This window comes from Dipteris shenzhenensis, chromosome 12 (assembly GCF_047967505.1).
Source record: "Dipteris shenzhenensis isolate YYH24624 ecotype China chromosome 12, Dip_SZ_1.0, whole genome shotgun sequence".
Lineage (NCBI taxonomy): Eukaryota > Viridiplantae > Streptophyta > Polypodiopsida > Gleicheniales > Dipteridaceae > Dipteris > Dipteris shenzhenensis.
In genome coordinates this window covers 33,349,312-33,369,184 of record NC_141607.1, presented here as the reverse complement: position 1 = coordinate 33,369,184, position 19,873 = coordinate 33,349,312, and the positions used below count along the sequence as shown (strand labels likewise).

General features: G+C 44.2%; 1 protein-coding gene and 1 pseudogene across 2 annotated transcripts in view; one reads left to right on the top strand and one right to left on the bottom strand.

Moving 5' to 3' along the window:
* Positions 1 to 19,187, top strand: part of LOC147896111 (AICARFT/IMPCHase bienzyme family protein) — a 46,583-nt gene extending 27,396 nt beyond the window's left edge. The window contains exons 9-11 of one of the 2 annotated variants that reach the window (XM_087382385.1): positions 9,057 to 9,404; positions 18,537 to 18,663; positions 18,778 to 19,187. In XM_087382385.1, coding sequence (XP_087238511.1) covers positions 9,057 to 9,404; positions 18,537 to 18,663; positions 18,778 to 18,929 — 627 coding nt within the window. In that variant the 3' untranslated portion in view covers positions 18,930 to 19,187. Of the gene's footprint in view, positions 1 to 9,056; positions 9,450 to 18,536; positions 18,664 to 18,777 lie in introns of those variants that run through there. The other variant, XM_087382386.1, reaches the window with a different exon arrangement.
* Positions 6,892 to 8,937, bottom strand: LOC147896112 (uncharacterized; annotated as a pseudogene).
* Positions 19,188 to 19,873: the final 686 nt, after the last annotated feature.

Genomic DNA, 19,873 nt, shown 5'->3' with positions numbered 1-19,873 from the left:
TAGCACCCCGATTACTTCGTGGTCTTCTCAGCTCCCTTTGCACGACAGGCAATGGACGAAACCTTGATTGGCTGTGCAATATCCTCTTGGACATGGACGCCTCAATTCACCCTCCCGATACCAATTGAAGGAATATAGAGACTCACAAAACTTTACATGAAATGATAAGAGATCTCACATAAAATGACGAGACTTAGACTAAATTGAAACTGCATGCCAAGTGCAAAATATATAGCTTGTATTAGAGAGAAAAATAACGACCTCCACGCATCCCTACTGAGCTTGTTGCGGAAGTTTACAAGCTCTAATTGATGGCCACACAGGCACACAAGACTATGAACTAGGGAGGCGACGCGCAATCGTAACCTCTCCCTTAACAATGAAAATAGAGAGCTGCTACACAAGCAGCTCCATACTAAGACTCTAGCAAAGGCCACACAGGCCGAGAGCACTCCACAGTAGATGGCGACACATGCCTTAGACACCAGATGCTTCTACACAAGAAGCACTATCGCTGGACTGCTCATAGTAGATCTATATGCAAGGCTCCATCTCCTGACCGGCTTTGGAGGTCGGCATAGACCAGCAGCTCGCTCCAATCATGCTTCAACATTAGAGGCAGCATACGTGCATCATGTAGCTCCTAGAGATCACCAAGAGGCAGTCGTCCGACTCTCATGGAGCTGAGAAGGACCAGGAAGCAGATTTCATTAGAGGACATGGGCATAACTCTCCTATCCCAGTTGTCCTCTCAGTACGGGGCGTTCTAGTCATCCATGATCACCAGTGGTAGGGTGAATGAGTTGACATGGGAGGAATTGGTCCCCATGGTGCTTGACCATGAGGAGCGCTTTGTCGATCGTACCTACGACAGTCAGCCTGAGGCTTTGACAGCTGATCAGAAAGGCAGAAAGAAGTTGATAGTTGAGGAACGAGAGCTCTCAAGGCATCCCGTACGTGTAACCGATGTGGCTAGAAAGGTCAGTATTGGCATGAGTGTCTCCAAAGGAACACAGAGGGGTCCAATAACCAGTTGTGACCACGTATACTCCATCCTTCTAGTAGCACGAGGCAGACGCTGGCAGCAGGCTTTCTGGATCTGGATGGAGGATTGCTTGCTTGTCTGTGGCAGGTGGACCTGCCGATCAGGTGCACCGAGGAGGGAGTTATTTATCGAGGTAGGCTTTCAGGTAGGACCTTGAGCCACGAGGATTTGTTTTTGCTGACTCAGGTGGCATTTTGTTACCAGTTTCTATTTTGTTTGGACGTTATGACTTGGTAGATTCAGAGGGGGTCTCCTAGTGTTCAGTTGCGGCGATTGTCTAATGCTGTTGGACATCCTGATGGGTCAGTAGATTGATCATTGTAAGCTGTTATATGCCCATTGCCATCGGAGCACTGAAGCTCATCGATCTGGTGACAGTGTACCAGTTTGGACTTGAGAAGGGGCTTCAAAAGAGCGCTATCTAGCTTTGCTATACAGGTGCCCATGCAGGAAAGAAGACCTTGCATCGGAGTCAGTATCAGTTTGATTATTGTTCCAGGATCCTCTGTTGGCGTGATGTACCAGTACCAACAGTTGGATTATTGTACCAGATGACCCAGTATCAGATCAGAGGAGTGTACCTAGCACCTATGGCCTGGGAGCAATAGGTCCAGGTTTCCAGTGATCGTGCTGAGGCAATTCGTGCCCTCGGGAGGGGGGGGGGGCTTCTTCAATAATACTTGTGGGAGTCTTCAGCGGTTGGTGGAGCATCACACGACGGATTCCTCCAGTTGTTCCAGCGGTACACCCAGCTGTGTGGTGTCTTTGTTCCATCCAGGAGCTGAGAGGGGGTGTTGGAGGTCAACATCTCCTGATTTCACCGTAGAGAGAGCTTGTGAGTGTGCCCGCCCAGTGTGAGGCTAGGTTAGGGAGAGAGGGCTTGTGCTGTGGGTGTGCCCGCCTCATGAGAGTAGATCTAGTCGGCTCTAGGCAGCCTCCTTGTAGGCTGGAGGAGGTGAGCCCTTTATAGGGGAGCAGCAAGCGTGCTCGGCTTATGTAGGGCCTGTTGAGTCGCCCCCCCAGGCATAGATGGGTGTGTCCTCTTATAGGCTGTGTGCCATGAGCAGGGCAGGTGGTCGGCCCTCTAGGAGGTGCAGTAGGGCTGCCAGCTAGCCCTTTATAGAGGGCAGAGGGGGGTCGGTCGCCCATTATATGAGTCGGCCAGGGAGAGCAGCTGGTTGGCTCCCCTTCTTACTGATCGAATAGGGAGAGGCTGGGGCTACTTATAGGTCCCCCTCGTTGTTGTTTCACCATCTCTTGTGGAGCATATCATCACACATTGTAGGGGCCTGGCAGAGGACTAGAGCCAGCCCAGTCTTGGTAGTTGAGCAGTTCATCCTCTCCCTTGTGCTCCCTTCCACTTGCTTGTTGAGCTGTGTGTTCTGAGCTCTCGAGTAGTCTGTTGTTTCCGTGGTTTTCCCCCAGGGGCATTATTCACTCATGCAGTACTCCTTACACTCCTCAGCAGAATCCTGTTTCTGAAAGGAAAAACAGGTCCACAATGGAGATGGCCAGATGCATGCTTAAGGCCAAGTCTTTGCCCAATAAATTTTGGCTCGATGCAGTGATGTGTGCCAACTATGTGCTGAATAGATCACCTACACGAGCATTGAAGACTGTTACATCTTAAGAAGCATGGAAAGGCAGGAAGCCTTAACTTTCACACATGAGAGTTTTTGGGTCTCTTGCATATGTTCATGTACCATCTCAGCTGAGACATAAGCTTGATGACAAAGCAATTAAATGCATATTTATTAGTTACAGCCAGGAGAGCAGAGGGTATCGGTCATATCAACCAAATACTGGGAAGATTATTGTCAGTACAGATGTAATCTTTGCTGAACATTCAGCTTCTCCTCTTGTGGACTGCAAAGCAAAGCCAGATGTTGACATGTTTGATGCCTTTGAATTTTGGTTACCTCTGTCATCATCAGAAGAGGATTTTGACCAGCAACATGAGCCTCTTGCAGGCCCCCCACTAAGCAATAATCAGCCACAACGTCATGCTGATTTGCAGGTTTCTCTTCCGGAACAAAATAATCCCACTACTCATGATGCAGTCATTGAAGAAAGAGCTGTCAATAGACAGCAAAGGCAAGTTCTCAGATGGCTTCTTGATACATTGAGGGACAGCAAACAAGATCAGCCTTTTGCTGCCCGGACAAGATCAGGGAACAGACAGCATGGTCACATTCTTGAGTTTGCACTCCTTGCTACAGCTTGCAATGAAGAGCCTTTGTGCCATAAAGATGCTTTTGACAGCAAAGAGTGGATGGATGCAATGAGAGCTGAGTTACAATCCATTGCCAAAAATGACACATGGGAATTAGTAGATCTCCCTCCCGGCAAGCATGCCATTGGAACGCGGTGGGTCTACAAATTAAAAAGGAAATCTGATGGCACCATAGATTGATACAAAGCCCGTCTTGGTGCACCAACTTGACATCAAGACTGCTTTTCTTCATGGGGATCTGCAGGAAGAAGTTTATGTTTCACAACCTCTTGGCTTTGAGGTTGTTAATTCTGAAAATAAGGTATGCCGGCTTAGAAAAGCCCTTTATGGTTTGAAGCAGGCACCCAGGGCATGGTATGCCAAAAGTCATGCACACTTACTATCCCTTGGTTTTGAGAATAGTTTCACAGAACCCACTCTTTATGTCGGTGGGAGTGGATCTGATTTTTTAATGCTGATTTTATATGTGGATGATATGCTCATCACGGGCCCAGATACTCAGCGAATTGCAGCTTTCAAGGCTGATTTGCAGCAGATTTTTGACATGTCAGACATGGGACAGCTTCATTATTATTTGGGCATTCAGTTTGCTCATGTTGAGGGGGGTATCATGATGTCTTAGTCCAAGTATATTGGACAGCTCCTTGATCGTTTTCAGTTCAAGATTGCAAGCTGATCTCTACTCTAGTGGACCCTGGCTTCAAATTCTAAGCTCATGATGGGAGCCCGCCATGTGATATCACTCTTTATCAGCAGGCTGTTGGATGCCTTATTTATTTTATGTCACACCAGACCTGACTTACAGTATGCAGTATCTCAGCTCAGCAAATTCATGCACATGCCCAGTTCACAGCATTGGCAGGCAGTGAAGAGAGTTTTCAGATATCTCAGAGGCACTCAGGATTTAGCCCTCTTCTATGGTGATCAGGGTTCACTTACCATGCATGCTTACACGGATAGTGACTGGGCAAGATGTTCCGACACCAGAGTGTCACATACTGGCAATTGTTTTTTGCTTGGCAATTCATGTATCTCTTGGCTCAGCAAGAAGCAACCAACAGTTGCCACATCTAGCTGTGAGATTGAGTACAGGGCAGCTTTCACCGCTACAGTAGAGTGTGTCTGGCTTCGCCAGTTACTTACAGATCTTGGTATTCGCCAGACATCCTCCACTATGGGTCTACACTGACAGCTAGAGTGCTTTGGCCATTGCGCGTAACCCAATGTTTCATGCGCGTACCAAGCATATTGAAGTTCACTATCATTATGTTCGGGAGCGGTTGTCAGCAGAAGACATAGAGTTGTCCTATCTTCCCACAGAGGACAACATAGCAGATATGTTTACAAAGGCACTTCCTCGTCCCAAGTTTGAAGTCTTTCGACAGGCTTTACACTTGGTTCCCTTTGTTACATGATCTGACATCCCTTGTACATTCATAGGTGGCTATATCCTTTTGGATGAACATGTGCCACCATGACCAGAAAATACCAGGTATTCTGAGACGTTTCTAGAGTACTTGAGCCCATCCCGTGGAGGGGGGTTTGTAGGCTATCTCCTGGTGGTTCTAGTGATGCCCTATAAACCATGGTATGTGCCTTGTAGGCATAAATATAGGCACTTGTAGTGCTAGTACCTTTTAGGCCACATAGGACACTTAGTCCTATGTGACACCTAGGACACTTAGTCCTAGGTCTAGGTACTTGTACCTTGTACTCCTTTTTTCATTATTCTAGTTTGACGTGATGGCTAATCCATCGACTCTTTTGCAACCTGCACTTTTTCTTTTCAAACGATCCTTCAGTCACAGTGGAAGCACTTTCTTTTTCTCTTTGATCATCCGATTTGTCTTCCTTGGAGTCTCCATTAGACTATGGCTTACTCTTTTCTTGTCCTTTCATGGGAAAGGCTTTGTCGTTGGATCTGTTGAACTTCTTCGAGTTGCTTCTTGCAGGAGGAGGGGTACAAGCTCCTCAAAACTGACTGGTGTCGACCATTGCCTTTGCAATCATGGTCATTACGAAACCCTTGTAGCTTCTAGGGAGCATGCCAAGCAAAAGTCTAGCAATCCGCGCCGAATCGGTCTATTGACCAAGTGCAGAGAGTGATCTCTCACCACCTTCATCTTGGTGATGTGATTGTGAACTGGGTCCCCCTCATTCATGTGCATGTTGTAGACCTTTGTCTCAAGGTCGAGGATTCTTGCGGCGTTGTTGATTTCATAGATGTTCCTTCAAGATGTTCATGCTTGAAATGCAGTGTCTGCAAGTTGAATGTGCAGGAGAACGGAGTATGCATTTGTGCCAATGATAATGGCAAGGGCCTCTACATCATGCAGTACCCAATCCCTAACTGCAACATGATCTGATGGTGTTACCCCTATCCCTGCATGTCCTCGGCCTTAGCTCCACTCTTGTCATGATCTCCCAAATCATCCTCAACACGAGGTTGCTCCGGATCTTCATTTTCCAAAGAGGATAATTTGTTCTGTCGAGCGTTTCTGAATCCCCAAACCTTGGGATGGTATCCATTGACGCATAACAAATAGAAGGGAATGGGAAAAGTGCATGAGACTAGCTATCATGTAGATTTGCTTTTTCATTGCATTTGCATGGCCCTTGCACAGCTGCATTAAAAAAGATAGGCCACTTGGTGGTGACATACCTCGCATTGTAGAGCTTCCTTCTCTCTAGAGTAGAGAGCCTTCAACTTCCTTTCAATGATATGCAAGTTGGGCTTCATTGACTCTCTCTTTATATACTACCTTGATGGTCTACTTCTTTCCTTGGTTGTCTTCATAATGTTGCCCACGTCTAAATGTGTTCGGTGTGGGGTTACCTGAGTAGAGGCTGCATAACCTTAAATTTTCATCCCTCAGGACCTGAGCATGTAGGGCAGTGTAAGACTCATTTTGATTGATGGTGAAGAGCTATGATGAATTACCTCTGATTGGCGGCTACTCTTTTTGTATATTGCAGATTGCACGAACCATCTTAAGAATCTGTTTCTTGCTTAGATAAATTGTGCTTCTGCTTTCACCTCATCTGTTCTCTTTGTGCCATGCTCTTCTTTTGCAAATTCCAATGTATCTCACAAGATAAAACTGGAAGGAAAGCACAACAACTTAGCTGTGCTGTTTTGAAAAAATTGTGCAAGCATCCAAAAAATGGGAGAGCAGACTGCCTACTTTAGTCAAATCCTCACTTTTTACCTCGACTGCTTGCTGTGTGAGTCTGAAGATTTATTATGAGCATAGTTACGGGCAACGAAAACGGCAAGGGGGGAAACGGAAACGTTTCGGGATTTTTTGAAAGGGCTGAAATAGGGAAACGCCACGTCAGCAAGGGGCTTTTACGAGAGGGAAAAGGAGCCACCATTTAGTACTCACATTTGAGAATACATGAAGAAAGACAACATTAAAGTTCGACCAATGATCAATCATCAATGCTAAATTCCAATACATTTTAAACTATAGTATATACACCACATGTGTCATGCATTTACAATTTGCCTAATGACTCAAGAGTAACAAAATGGCATTGCAAAATTCCAAGTTCCATCTCAGCCTCCAGGACAAAAATGAAAGAGTACATACTACAAAGGTAAAAAGCCCAAAAAGTGTAGGCCCTAAGCCTTGGCCCATAAGACCTATACATCAACATCTGGCGGATCTATGGGATCCTCCTCTTCAACCTCAACCTCCTCCTTTGGCATGGAATCATCATCATCATCATCAGTACCATTGGTCCCATCTGGTCTATGAAAACCAATATACTTGTCATGTGTATACTCCTGTCTCATCTTATTAAGAAAACGCAAGTTTGCATTAACAAAGACAAGATCATTAGCCCTATGTACTTCGAGACAGTTCCTCTTCTTTGTGTGGATGTGGGCGAAGCTACTCCACAAGCGCTCACAAGAAGAGGAGCTACAACCCTGGCTAAGAATCCGAATGGCAAGCCGTTGTAGCTGAGGGGAATCGTCTCCATAATCCTCCCACCATGTGACGGCCCCAACTTTAAATCTGAATTTGCAAAACAAAAAAAAATCAGATGTATGTAGTACTAAGCATGCACAATGTAAATTGCATTTAGTACTAGATCCAACCTATAATTGAAATCTGAAAATTACAATGATTTATGATTACCTGTCATGTTGTGCATCTTCCCATCCAAAGATGCCCTCCTTATTGCGGTAATTTGCAAGTTGGTCCTTCACCGTTCTTCGAGCATCCGGTGTTCATACCATCTTTTGGAGAGTGAGGTTCCAACCACGCACCACCTCTGCATCACTCTGTTGTGAACTTGCCTTGTGTTGAAACTTTGGGTCCAACACAAAGGCAGCTGCATGAATCGGAGAGTAATATTGATTCCACCTACTCACAGCCAACTCTTCCAACTCCCTTAATCTTTGGGGATCTTTCTCTTTCTCTCTAATATTTTCAATCATACGATCCATCCCCTCATATACCTTACCAATGAAAGGCACATCTCCATCCACCTTTTTTAGCAATTTGACAATAGGCATACACAAATCAATGACGCGTGATGCATCACCCTAAAAATCATCACTGCCAATACACAAATCATAGCAATACAGCCCAAGTGCTTGCTTTGAAGTGGGCCATGCATCCCACTCAGGGCTTGCCACAACCTGTTTAAGTGCAGGTTTCATTTCAATGAGCCTTTGAAGCATCACAAAATTATATGCAAATCTTGTCTCTGCATACTTTAGGAGCTCCTTTCTTGCAAACTTGCGGTACAATGAAAGAGAAAAGTGATGTCGTGTGATAAAGTTAACCGCCTCTCTTCCACTTGCAATAATATTCTTCACCCAATCCAATTTGCCAATGTCTTTCAAAAGATTATTCAAACAATGAGCAACACATGCACTCCATTGAATATGAGGGTACCTTTGTTCCAATAATGCGCCTGCTGCCTTGTTGGTATTTTCACCATCTGAAACAAGTTGCAAAACATTGGATGGCCCCACATATTCCACAGATTCTGCCCACATTTCCACTAATACCTTGGCTGTTTTTTGCTGCACTCCACACTCTAAAGAGTGTATATATAGTGAAGACCCTCGACAATATGCAAGAATGCCCTCCAATGAGTGACTTTGTACATCGCTCCAGCCATCAGCCACCAAAGTCACTCCATACTTGTGCCACTTTTCCTTAACAGGCTCAATGGCTTGACTGAGGGCACTTGAGGCTTGAGCCTTGGGCACTCGGGAGGACACGGCTTGAGGCTTGAGGCTTGAGGCTTGAGCCTTGGGCACTGGGGAGGACACAAAACGGGCAGCAGCAAGCAAGGAAGGAGCGGCGAACAGGCGGCGACAAAAGTGACGGGCTGCGCAGGAATTTTTTTGTTTTGTCAAGGGGTGAAACGGGGAAATGCGCTGTTTCCCCCAAGGGGAAACATTTCCCACAGAAACGCCGTTTCTGTTCCAGATCAACCTCGAAATGCCGTTTCGCCTATTTTTTCTCCTGAAACGCGCGTTTCCCGTAACTATGATTATGAGTGGCACTATTTTTCCTGTTCCTGGAATTTTACTTGAGACTAAGCTTTCATGCTTAAGTTTTTTAAGTTTCAAAGGTATTTTTCGCATGCAAATGTATGGACTTGGGAAAATATGTTTCTGTTTTTCTTCACCCATTTTTTGAAAAAAATGAGTTGTAGAATTATGTGTGTTGCCCAGTTTTGTGACAGGATTTTCTTACTGGCTCTGAATGTTTTTGTAAATGGTCACTACTAATCAGTGCATTCTTGGTGCAGGTACTTGCACGTGAGATTAGGGAGTTCCGAAGTCCAACGGATGGGGAAACTCGGATGTTTTATGAAATTGTTGTTGCTCCTAAGTACACAGAGAAGGGGTTAGAGATTTTGAAAGGGAAATCTAAAGCTTTAAGAATTCTTGAAGCTAAAAAAAGCAGAAAAGGAAGACGCAGTTTGCGACAAATTGGAGGAGGTTGGTTAGTGCAAGAAGCTGATGATATTACTCCTGATGAGATAGGCTTTAAGGCTGTGGCTGGCAAGGATCCAACAGATTCACAGCTTGAAGATGCAAGGTTTGCATGGTTATGTGTGAAACATGTGAAGAGCAATGCGATCGTGGTTGCAAAGGTTGGCTTTTTTGCTGATTATATTCCAATCAATGCAGTTTTGTAGGTATGGTTTGATCTATGTTGATGCTTTTGCAAATGAAGAATGCTCTACTTGATTTCTATAACATGTGTGTGCATGTTGTGTGCAACAGCCGTACATCCTCAGCTTTCTGTCAGTTTGTTAGTGACCCTTGGCCCTTCTTAAGTGTTTCTGACTGTCTATTTTTTCTTTCAGAGGTGTAGAGATATTTTACTCACAGGCTTTCTAGACCCATCCTCAGAAATGTCATCTTGTGTTGCTTTGTGAAAGCACATTTGGTCAAAGTTTGAACTATTGAAAACCTATGTTATGAGCATACAATTAATTTTTTGTAGTTTACTGGATCCTGCAAGATTCTCTCTCTCTCTCTCTCTCTCTCTCTCTCTCTCTCTCGCATGTGAACGTGCACACGTTTACCTATTTGCTCCAGTTACCATGTCGTCTTTCTGGGCCTGCTGCAGCCCTGGATTCACTGAGACATAATGATGCCACACTTGTGTTGTATAAACTGGATCCCCAAATAAAAAATTAACATGCCCAAATCTGTCATGTCAAATTCAGCTTTCAACTTAGCTTTGAAATATGCAATTATTTCCTCATTTGACCCCAGCATGTCATCTACATAAAGAATGATGACCAAAATATCCCCCCCATCCTTCTAGATGTAGAGGGTTCTTTACGTTTGGGACTATTATGTAACCCCTTGCCAGGAATGCATCAATCTTGGCATACCATGCGCGTGGGGCTTGTTTTAGCCCATATAAAGCTTTATTAAGCTGCAAACTTGAAGTGCTTTGCTAGAAAGTTCAAATCCAGGAGGTTGTTTGACATAAACCTCTTCCTGCAAGTCCCCATTAAGGAAATGTGTTTTTATGTCCAACTGATGGACATTCCAAACAAACTTTGCAGCCATGGCAATAATTGACCTGCTGGTGGTCATCCGGGATGTAGGAGCAAAAGTCTCCTCATAATCTATGCCCTTCTTCTGTGCATAGCCTTTGACAACTAGCCTTGCCTTGTACCTACCAATGGACCCATCTGGCTTCCTTTTCACTTTAAAAACCCACTTGGTACCAATGGCACGCTTACCTGGTGGCAAATCCACAACATCCCAAGTCTGATTTTTCTCAATGGACTTCAATTCATTGTGCATGGCATGCATTCAATGCACATTATCTTTGGCTTCTTTAAAGGAGTTAAGTTCTTCTTCATCAAGAAGAGTACTTGCATAAGCTGTCTCAACAGAAAGAGTCCCCCTTGCGTGCCTTACTGCACTACGAGTTATGCTAGGCAAAGGTGCCTCAAGCCTACTCTCCCTGAGAGTCTGTAGCAACCAATTCGGAATTGTTTTGGCTGCGTGTATCTCTTGAATATCTTGCCTGACAACTTCATCCACACCCTGTAGAGGAACAAAATCAGCATATGGCATGTGGATTAGGAGGAGGTTGCTGTAAATTCTGATTTTCAGCATGAACCTCAGCTGGGGAACCGAATGCTATAGGAAGCATCCCCTCAAAAACCTATTCTGAAGAAGCTGGAATAGTAAATTCAGCATGTGTATGTGCTGAATTCTCTGAAAATATAACATCTCTACTCACAAAAATCTTGCGAGAAGCAGGATTGTAGAGATGATAGCCTTTGCTTTGTGCACTATACCCTACAAAAATGCATTTAAGTGCCTCATCTGACAACTTATGTCGAAACTCCACAGGCACGTGGCATATGCAACATAACCAAAAACTCTGAAGTGATCCATTGAAGGCTTTCTCCCATGCCATGCCTCATAGGTAGTGATTGTCTTCAAAGCCTTGGTGGGAGCCCGATTCAAAACATAATTTGCACACGAGGCCTTCAAGCCAAAACGTGTGAGGCAACTTCTTACTAGTGAGCATGTACTATCCATCTCCATAAGAGTGTGATTCTTGCGCTCAGCTTTGCTATTTTGCTGAGGTGTAAGCCTCATTGTAAGTTGATGCGTGATGCCTTTCTCCTTAAAAAATGCCTCAAACTCATGAGACATATATTCCCCCCCTCTCTCTGTGCGAAGTGTCTGTCCCTTGAGTCCCGTCTCATTCTCAACCATAGCCACAAAGTGCTTGAAATGCATAAATACTTCTGATTTTGCCTTAAGACCATAGACCCAAGTATAATTGGTGAAGTCATCTATGAATGTAACATAATAGAGATAACCACCAAAAGCAGGTGTCCTCATGGGACCGTAGACATCACTGTGTATGAGCTGTAATTTTCGAGTAGCTCTTACTGCACCATCCTTCTTAAAAGAAAATCTATGCATCTTGCTAAGGATGCAACCCTCACATGCATGAGGAGGAGGTGACTCCAAAGGAGGCAATGCATCAACCATAGCATGCTTTTGAAGAGTCATTAAGATGCCATAGCTCATGTGCCCATACCTAGCATGCCATAACTCCGCATTTTGCATCGCAGCAGTGGGAGTGCTCACTGAAATTGCAAGATCGGATCTTTTCTCATATATGTCAAGCTGAAAAAGACAGTGCCAGACAACATCAAAGCATAGTCATTCTCTTTGTCTTTGACTGCACACTTAGCATCATCAAATATGACCTGAAATCCTCCTCTATTAAGAGAGGATACTGAAAGCAAATTCTTCTTTATACCTGGCACATAAAGAACATCGGTGATTTTGAAATCTGTGCCATCCGTGGATGTGAGGATGATGTCCCTACTCCACACTCTGAAGAAGAAGAATTATTTGCACATGTCACCTTCCTTTTAGTAGGTGGTGGATGTAGAGATGCAAAAAGGCTCTTCGTAGAAGTGATGTGCTAAGAAACACCACTATCAAAATACCAAGTATTCAGTGTATCCTCAATAGTGGCTGTAGTATTTGAACTATCCACTGAAAAATCTGAAATGCAAGACAAAAAAGCATAGTGGTCTTCCACAAAGTTGGCTGTAATATCTCCTCCATCATGTGCATTATGAGCTCATGCATCTGACACAGCCATACCTGAATCTCTTTTCTTTTCTTTACTATGCACTTCTTGCATTCACCAATATAATGACCTAGCTTCTTGCAGTAGTGACAAATGCCCTTCTTTTTAGGCTTATCTGCATCACCGTTAGCCTTATAAGAGGGCTGTCTAGAATAAGCTTTATGCTGATGTGCGGGCTGATTGGCATGTTGCTTTTGCTACCCTTTTTCTTTGGGCTTAAACTTAGAAAGCATGGCATGCTCGTCGGCCCGTGTTGCCATATTTCTTCTTGTCTCCTCTTCCTGCAACAGAAGTCCTACCAACTCGTGAAAGAGAGAGGATTGCTGCCCTCCCTTAATGACAAATTTAGCGAGGTATGGAAACCATGATATAAGACCGAGGAATGGAATTCAGAGTGGTGGTTATCATCTTTGAATCCGGAATAACTTCATCTATATTCAGCAACTGTTCCCTCAAATCCTGAAGCTTTGTGAGGTGAGCATTCATGGAATCTCCCTCATCCATATGCGTATGAGATAACTCTCTCTTCAAGAAGGAAACTCTGGCATTATTTCTTGCTGCAAACATACTCTCTAAAATTTCCCAATTTGCCTTTGAGGTCTTGCATGACCAAATGTGAGGAATAATGAACCTCTTGACAGAAAGAGAAATCACAGAAAGAGCTTGTGCATCCCTAGAATCCCATCTTTTTTTTGCTCTGCTATGGGAGCCACTGGAGCAGCAGCTGCTCCAATTACTTGTGCTGTATTTTGACCTCTACCTCTGCCTCCAGCTGTAGGAGTGACAAGTGTAGCTACAGAATCCAGCCTTGCCTCATCTCCATTGACATAATTCCAAAGATGTTTGCCAACCAAGATGTTGCGAACCATAAAACTCCACAAGGAGTAGTTGGTGCCATCCAACTTATCCTCTTGTGTGAGGACTCCAAACACCTCATTGGGGTTGTTCTGAGCCATTTCTGCCAAAAAACACAAGAAAACACAGCAAACTGGATGAGTAGAATCCCTTCTTGGGATGTAAAATACACAACCAGAGTCTGCCAAAGAAAATATGCTCACAGTGACAATTATTGTTACAGCCTATCAAAGGCTTGAAATGCACCACAATGCTCTGCAAATGCCCAAAAATCTGTAAAGAAAATTTGCAAAAAGTGGCAAAAGTTTGCAATTTGACTCACACTGAGTCCAGAACTGCTTGCAAATCTCCCTAATGCTCTTTCAACTGCCAAATTGCATCTGAAATGCAAAAGCCCCAAATTTTTGCAAGAAATTGCACCTGAAAGGAACAAATGAACTAAAACCCCCAAATTTTTACAATTCTTTGTAAAAAATGCAAAAGCCCCAAATGTGCACCATATGCGTATGAGATAACTCTCTCTTCAAGAAGGAAACTCTAGCATTATTTCTTGCTGCAAACATACTCTCTAAAATTTCCCAATTTGCCTTTGAGGTCTTGCATGACCAAATGTGAGGAATAATGAACCTCTTGACAGAAAGAGAAATCACAGAAAGAGCTTGTGCATCCCTAGAATCCCATCTTTTTTTTGCTCTGCTATGGGAGCCACTGGAGCAGCAGCTGCTCCAATTACTTGTGCTGTATTTTGACCTCTACCTCTGCCTCCAGCTGTAGGAGTGACAAGTGTAGCTACAGAATCCAGCCTTGCCTCATCTCCATTGACATAATTCCAAAGATGTTTGCCAACCAAGATGTTGCGAACCATAAAACTCCACAAGGAGTAGTTGGTGCCATCCAACTTATCCTCTTGTGTGAGGACTCCAAACACCTCATTGGGGTTGTTCTGAGCCATTTCTGCCAAAAAACACAAGAAAACACAGCAAACTGGATAAGTAGAATCCCTTCTTGGGATGTAAAATACACAACCAGAGTCTGCCAAAGAAAATATGCTCACAGTGACAATTATTGTTACAGCCTATCAAAGGCTTGAAATGCACCACAATGCTCTGCAAATGCCCAAAAATCTGTAAAGAAAATTTGCAAAAAGTGGCAAAAGTTTGCAATTTGACTCACACTGAGTCCAGAACTGCTTGCAAATCTCCCTAATGCTCTTTCAACTGCCAAATTGCATCTGAAATGCAAAAGCCCCAAATTTTTGCAAGAAATTGCACCTGAAAGGAACAAATGAAAAACCCCCAAATTTTTACAATTCTTTGTAAAAAATGCAAAAGCCCCAAATGTGCACCCGAAATGCAGGCCAGACAATGGCTCTTTGCACAAATGCCTGACAAAATAACCTTCCAAGATCCACATGCAAAGAGAATCGGCAAATAACCACCTTGTTAGAGTACCCTGTAAAGACACCCTATTGTGAAAAACTGCAACAGTCCGTACAGTACGGACTATACGGCTGTACGCACGTTGACTGCAGGCGGGTACTTCGGAGTAAGGACGATCTGTATGGAAAGTACAATATGGACTGTACATCCTGTACGGAATGGTGGCGTTGATGCAGCTGTACGGTATGCAGTACGACGACTTGTATGGTTGGCATGTGCAATACGGAATGCAGAACGGTAGTACGTACGAAGCAGTACGGCTGACAGACGGAGTTGTACGGAATTGTGGATACCGAAGCTAGTACGGACTCTGCAAGCTTGTAGGGCGACCTGCACTACTGTAATATAGACAGTGGCGTTGGATTGGTACGGAACCGTACGGGTGTATGGACGGTGGTGCTGTACGGAATGCTTGTAGGAGCTACAGGTGAGGAATGCGATGGAGCCGCGCAAAATTGTACGGTGGTACGAAATCCATACAATCTTACGGACTGTACGGAATGGAGGTCGCGAGCTGGAGCAGGAGGACGGGTAGTTGTGTAGCAGGAGCAAGAGCAAGGAAAACCCGCTCTGATACTAAATGTGAGAGAAAGGTGAGCAATGAGCAAGAGTGAGAGCAAACGTAAGTGTACTGAATAAGTGAATAGAATGAGTGAGTATAAAATGAGAGTGAGGGGTTTTGTCTAAGTGACAAAACCCTATCCTATCCACTAACCGTAGTTAGGGATTGGTGGTTAGGGGGAAAAACCTCAATGAGAGAAAAGTCCCCCTAACCTACTTAATACAAGACATTGGCCATTGCCTAGAATATAATAATAATTCTAATACATAGGGCTTTTGAGTGCCCACACAAGAAGAGAAAGTTCCCTCTGATTGAGTTGGGTGAGCGTAAGGAAGAGAAGAGGAATGATCAGAGGAATAAGAAGCCCAAACCTACTGCTAGTCTTTTGCCAGACTTGATTGGGGCTGTTCAGAATACAGATGCTACAGAGCTATGTGGGGCATGGGGCAAGATAAGAAGACCAAACAGTTGTGATGTTCTTTGATCCAGGAGCCAAGGCCAACTTTATTGCTCCAGAGCTGGCTAGAAAGTCGGGAATAGAGACAGAAGATATGGGTCCTTTGTGTGATGCTGATATGGCTTGCCCGGGGCTCAGCTAGTCGGGATATGCAAGTTGAGGATGCATATTTAGAGCTACGTGGACATGGAAGAGTTCTATATTATGCCGTTGAATGGTTGTGATGTGTTACTGGGGATACCCTGGCACTTTTGTGCTAGGGCTGTTTTGGATACAAAGAATAAAACAATCACAATCACTCACCGTGGCAAAACCCACGTTCTTGATGCTAAGCTGAAGGGAGAATCCATCCCTGTTGTATCTACTTCTGCCATTGCAACGTAATGAAAAAGCACCTTTCAGCGTACATAGTGCTTGCATTTGAAAAGAAGTCAGTAGAAGAAGAGTCTCATTTTTCTAAGCTGGAAAAACAGCGGACAGATTTTCTTTTTCCGTTTAAGGAATGTTCACAAGAGTTGCTCTCTGAAACTCCAGAAGACCATACGATAGATATAATCCCTGGTAGCAGCCCTCCTAACCGACCTCCTTACAGGGTCAGTGCAGCCAAGTAAGAGGAAATAATGAACCAGGTCAAGGACGTGTTGGAGAAGGGGTTGATTCAGCCCAGCTCTTCACCCTACTGGTCACTTGTGCTCTTGGTCCAGAAGAAGGACGGCGGATCCTGGCGGATTTGCATTGACTACAGAGCCCTCAATACACCTGCCACCTTCAATAGAATGATGGACATGATTTTTAGAGAACACTGAGCCTTTGTTGGCACCTTCTTTGATGACATCATCGTGTTCTCTTAGAATGAGGCTGAACATAAGAAGCACTTGGCAATTGTTTTTGAGGAGCTGTGGAAGCATAAGTTGCTTGTCAATGCCAAGAAAAGCGAGTTTTTAATGCATGAGATCCACTTCCTTTGAAGGAAAAAATCTGCTCAGATCTTGTTAATATTTTAACAGATCTTCACAAACCCTTCGCTGTCCAAGCAGATGCATGTCGGAACAACGTAGGAGGGGTACTTATGCAGGATGGTAGAGTGGCACCTTGAGGCTGCTTGAGCTCAGCTTGCCAATGGTTTGGATGCCTGGATGCCTCTCAGTTGGGTCAAGTCAGAAGTGGATGGTTGAGACTGCCTTGCCAGTTGGATTCTAGTGGTGCACTTGGTTTGGATGCTCTGAAGACAGTTAGAGGATTTGCAGACAGATCAGTGCAGGGGTGAGCCCCTGCTGTAAAGCATTTCCATTTAGATGAAGACTACTGCCCTTTAATTCTTTGAAGGTTGGTTACAGATTTAGAGGGAGATCCAGGGCTGGACGAGGCCTTCGATATGCTTGAGTGGCAACGGATCAGGGTTCTGGGTCACCTCGGTACGGGATGGACGATTGACCCTGTACTGGTCATTTTGGGGCAAGACCAGTCTGGATAGCGGCTTTGGTTGTGGGAGAGCTGCCCCTACGAGAGGTACATTGGACGGGAGTGAGTGGTTCTGGCCTTCTAGAGTAGGGCACTTAAAGAGAATTACAGAGGTGCCCTTCTTCTTATTCACTACACGCATCGATCAATGTGTACAGCTAGATGTGGCCGCCTTGATCCCTTCAAGAGAGCAGCATTGGGTAGAGCATTATGTGCCAGAGGAGGTCATTACCGGATTCTGGGCGTACATGTAGACCAGCCTTCGTCCATGGAATATTATGTATTTCTTTTGGATGGTGGCCCTGGGAACTGCCCATAGGCATGTGGCAGTAGATGCGAGTGGATGGGAGGTGCTGAGATTCCGTAGGCAGTGAGTTGGGCTCTCTAGAAGCCGGCTGGACAACGGGCAAGACTTTTTCTTGTACTTTCTTCCAGGATCAGTGCCACATGGGTAAGTAATTTGTACGGTTGGTTCCTCTCACGCATTCACTGAAGGTCTTTGCTTTGGAAAACGAAAAAAGAAGATGAACTTACGAACGAGTAAGCAGGTTTTGTCGCAGGGTGAAAATGTCATTGCATTGTACTTCCGATAGGCAGGACTTGAAAGTTAAACTTGATGAGCGATACTGCTTAGAATTACCCATGAATAATCATGTCTCAATACTCCTGTTGCAATGGCTTCTATTTCTTCAATGTAACGTGCATTCTTTTTCCATGTACTAGAATCGGATCTTGGCTCCTTGCCAACGTTGTTCCTAGTATAGTTATAGGACTACTGTGTCCTCCCGGCTTATGAAGAGAAGGATGGGTAGGTAATAATTTTTGTGTTGAGAAGCTAACACGATAATGTTATCGAACATGTGTTACTGCATCCATGTACACTTCTGTGTTTTACGAAAGACATCTGCCATGTGGTCATTGCTTTTTTTAAATGGCATTCCTGATGTGTAGTAAGCAAAATATGATTGTATCGTCATATTTAGGGCACTTAATTTTTCAGTTTGATCTCACAATGATGTTTTTTCGTGAACTTGAACAACCCCCCCCCCCCCTCTCTCTCTCTCTCTTTCATGCACCTGTGCACCCATGCATGCGCGCACACACACACACGGAGGCGCGCGCTTGCGCTTGTGTAAAACAAGGACATATATACATAAAGGAATACATCGTCACCCTTTTCCCTTTTACCTTTCTTCCTGCCCCCTTATTTCAGTCTTGAGACGACCGTGTCTGCTAATGATTGTTAAAAAGGACAATGTTGCACATGCAGCACAACAGTATGTTCAATTGAGCACATTGCAAATTGCTTGTACATGAGTGGGTGGAAGAGATGATGATCACATGCTGGGCCTTTTGTAGGATAATCGTATGCTAGGCATGGGCAGTGGGCAACCGAACCGTGTTAAAAGTTTGCAAATCGCCCTTGAAAAGGCCGGGAAGGAGGCTGAGGGCGCTGCCCTTGCCAGTGATGCGTTCTTCCCTTTTGGTGAGATTTAAGTTTAAATTGATGTGGAAATTTTGTACTCCAATCACGGAATGTTATGCCGAGTGCTGGCTCAATAAAAGCTTCTGATTGACTTTGCTTTCGGGAGCTATGCAGCTTGGAATGATGCTGTGGAAGAGGCATGCAAGGCAAATGTGGGTGTCATAGTTCAGCCAGGTGGGAGTGTGAAGGATCAGGATGCAATAGACTGCTGCAACAAGTATGAAGTAACTATGCTTACCACAGGTGTTAGGCATTTTAGACACTAGCTTGGAGCCAAGATAAGTCCCTTTTTTCCATTCCTTGTCTCTTAGTTTGTCCCAGTCGTCTTTCCCAGGGGGGGGCAGGAGTGGGAGGGTTTTTTTCATTTGCTTATTGTACATGGATCATTTTTGCAATTTGAGGAATTTGTAAATTATAGCTGAGTTTAAGATACATGAATGAGCTCAACTTGCTTTTAACATTTCCACAGAGAACAGGGTATAATTTTATGCTTATGTTGGAAAGGTTCTTCTCTCTGGTTTTAATATTTGTAGCTGAGTACTTTCTAGGAGTCCTAAGTGGTGGTGATGTCAATTAGTTTCCTCTTCTTCTATTTCAGTTCTGTCATGCAAGTTAATGGTCATGCATGTAGCCCCATCAAAGGACCAAGTCTGGTGGTTTACTGTCTGATTGTTTAGTTAATGTTTGAATTACACATTTTTTCTTTGTTATGCATGTAATAAGGGTATTGGAGTAGGGAAAACAATTTTGCGCAGCTGGAGAAATTTTCTGGAAGAGAATTTCTGTAAAACCTGTGGAAGAGGATACCATGGGTTGACCTGGAAGAGAATCCCTGTAGAAATGATTTTGCTGAGCTGAAAAAAAGTGCTACAATGGCTCAATCCTTGAAGAAAATATAATACAACACGGTAGGAAAGGTGCAAATTAAAAGGTCCGGCAGACTTAAAGATAAACACAGTTTTATACAAAGATCTGAAATGAAACCCTAGACAGACTCCATATCATCCCACGGGTATGGACTAGCCAAGGATAACGTGCATTTATTGGGCTGTGTGATGGCAAAAGATAGGATGAACCCTGTATGCTTTGCGGTTAGCATCGGATGTACTTGTGTGAATTGACACTTATTTGTAGGTAAAATCGGTTGAAACGCACATGCTTTAGGTATAGGTACTGGATGATTTTCACCATTGTTAAATCTCTCTCTCTC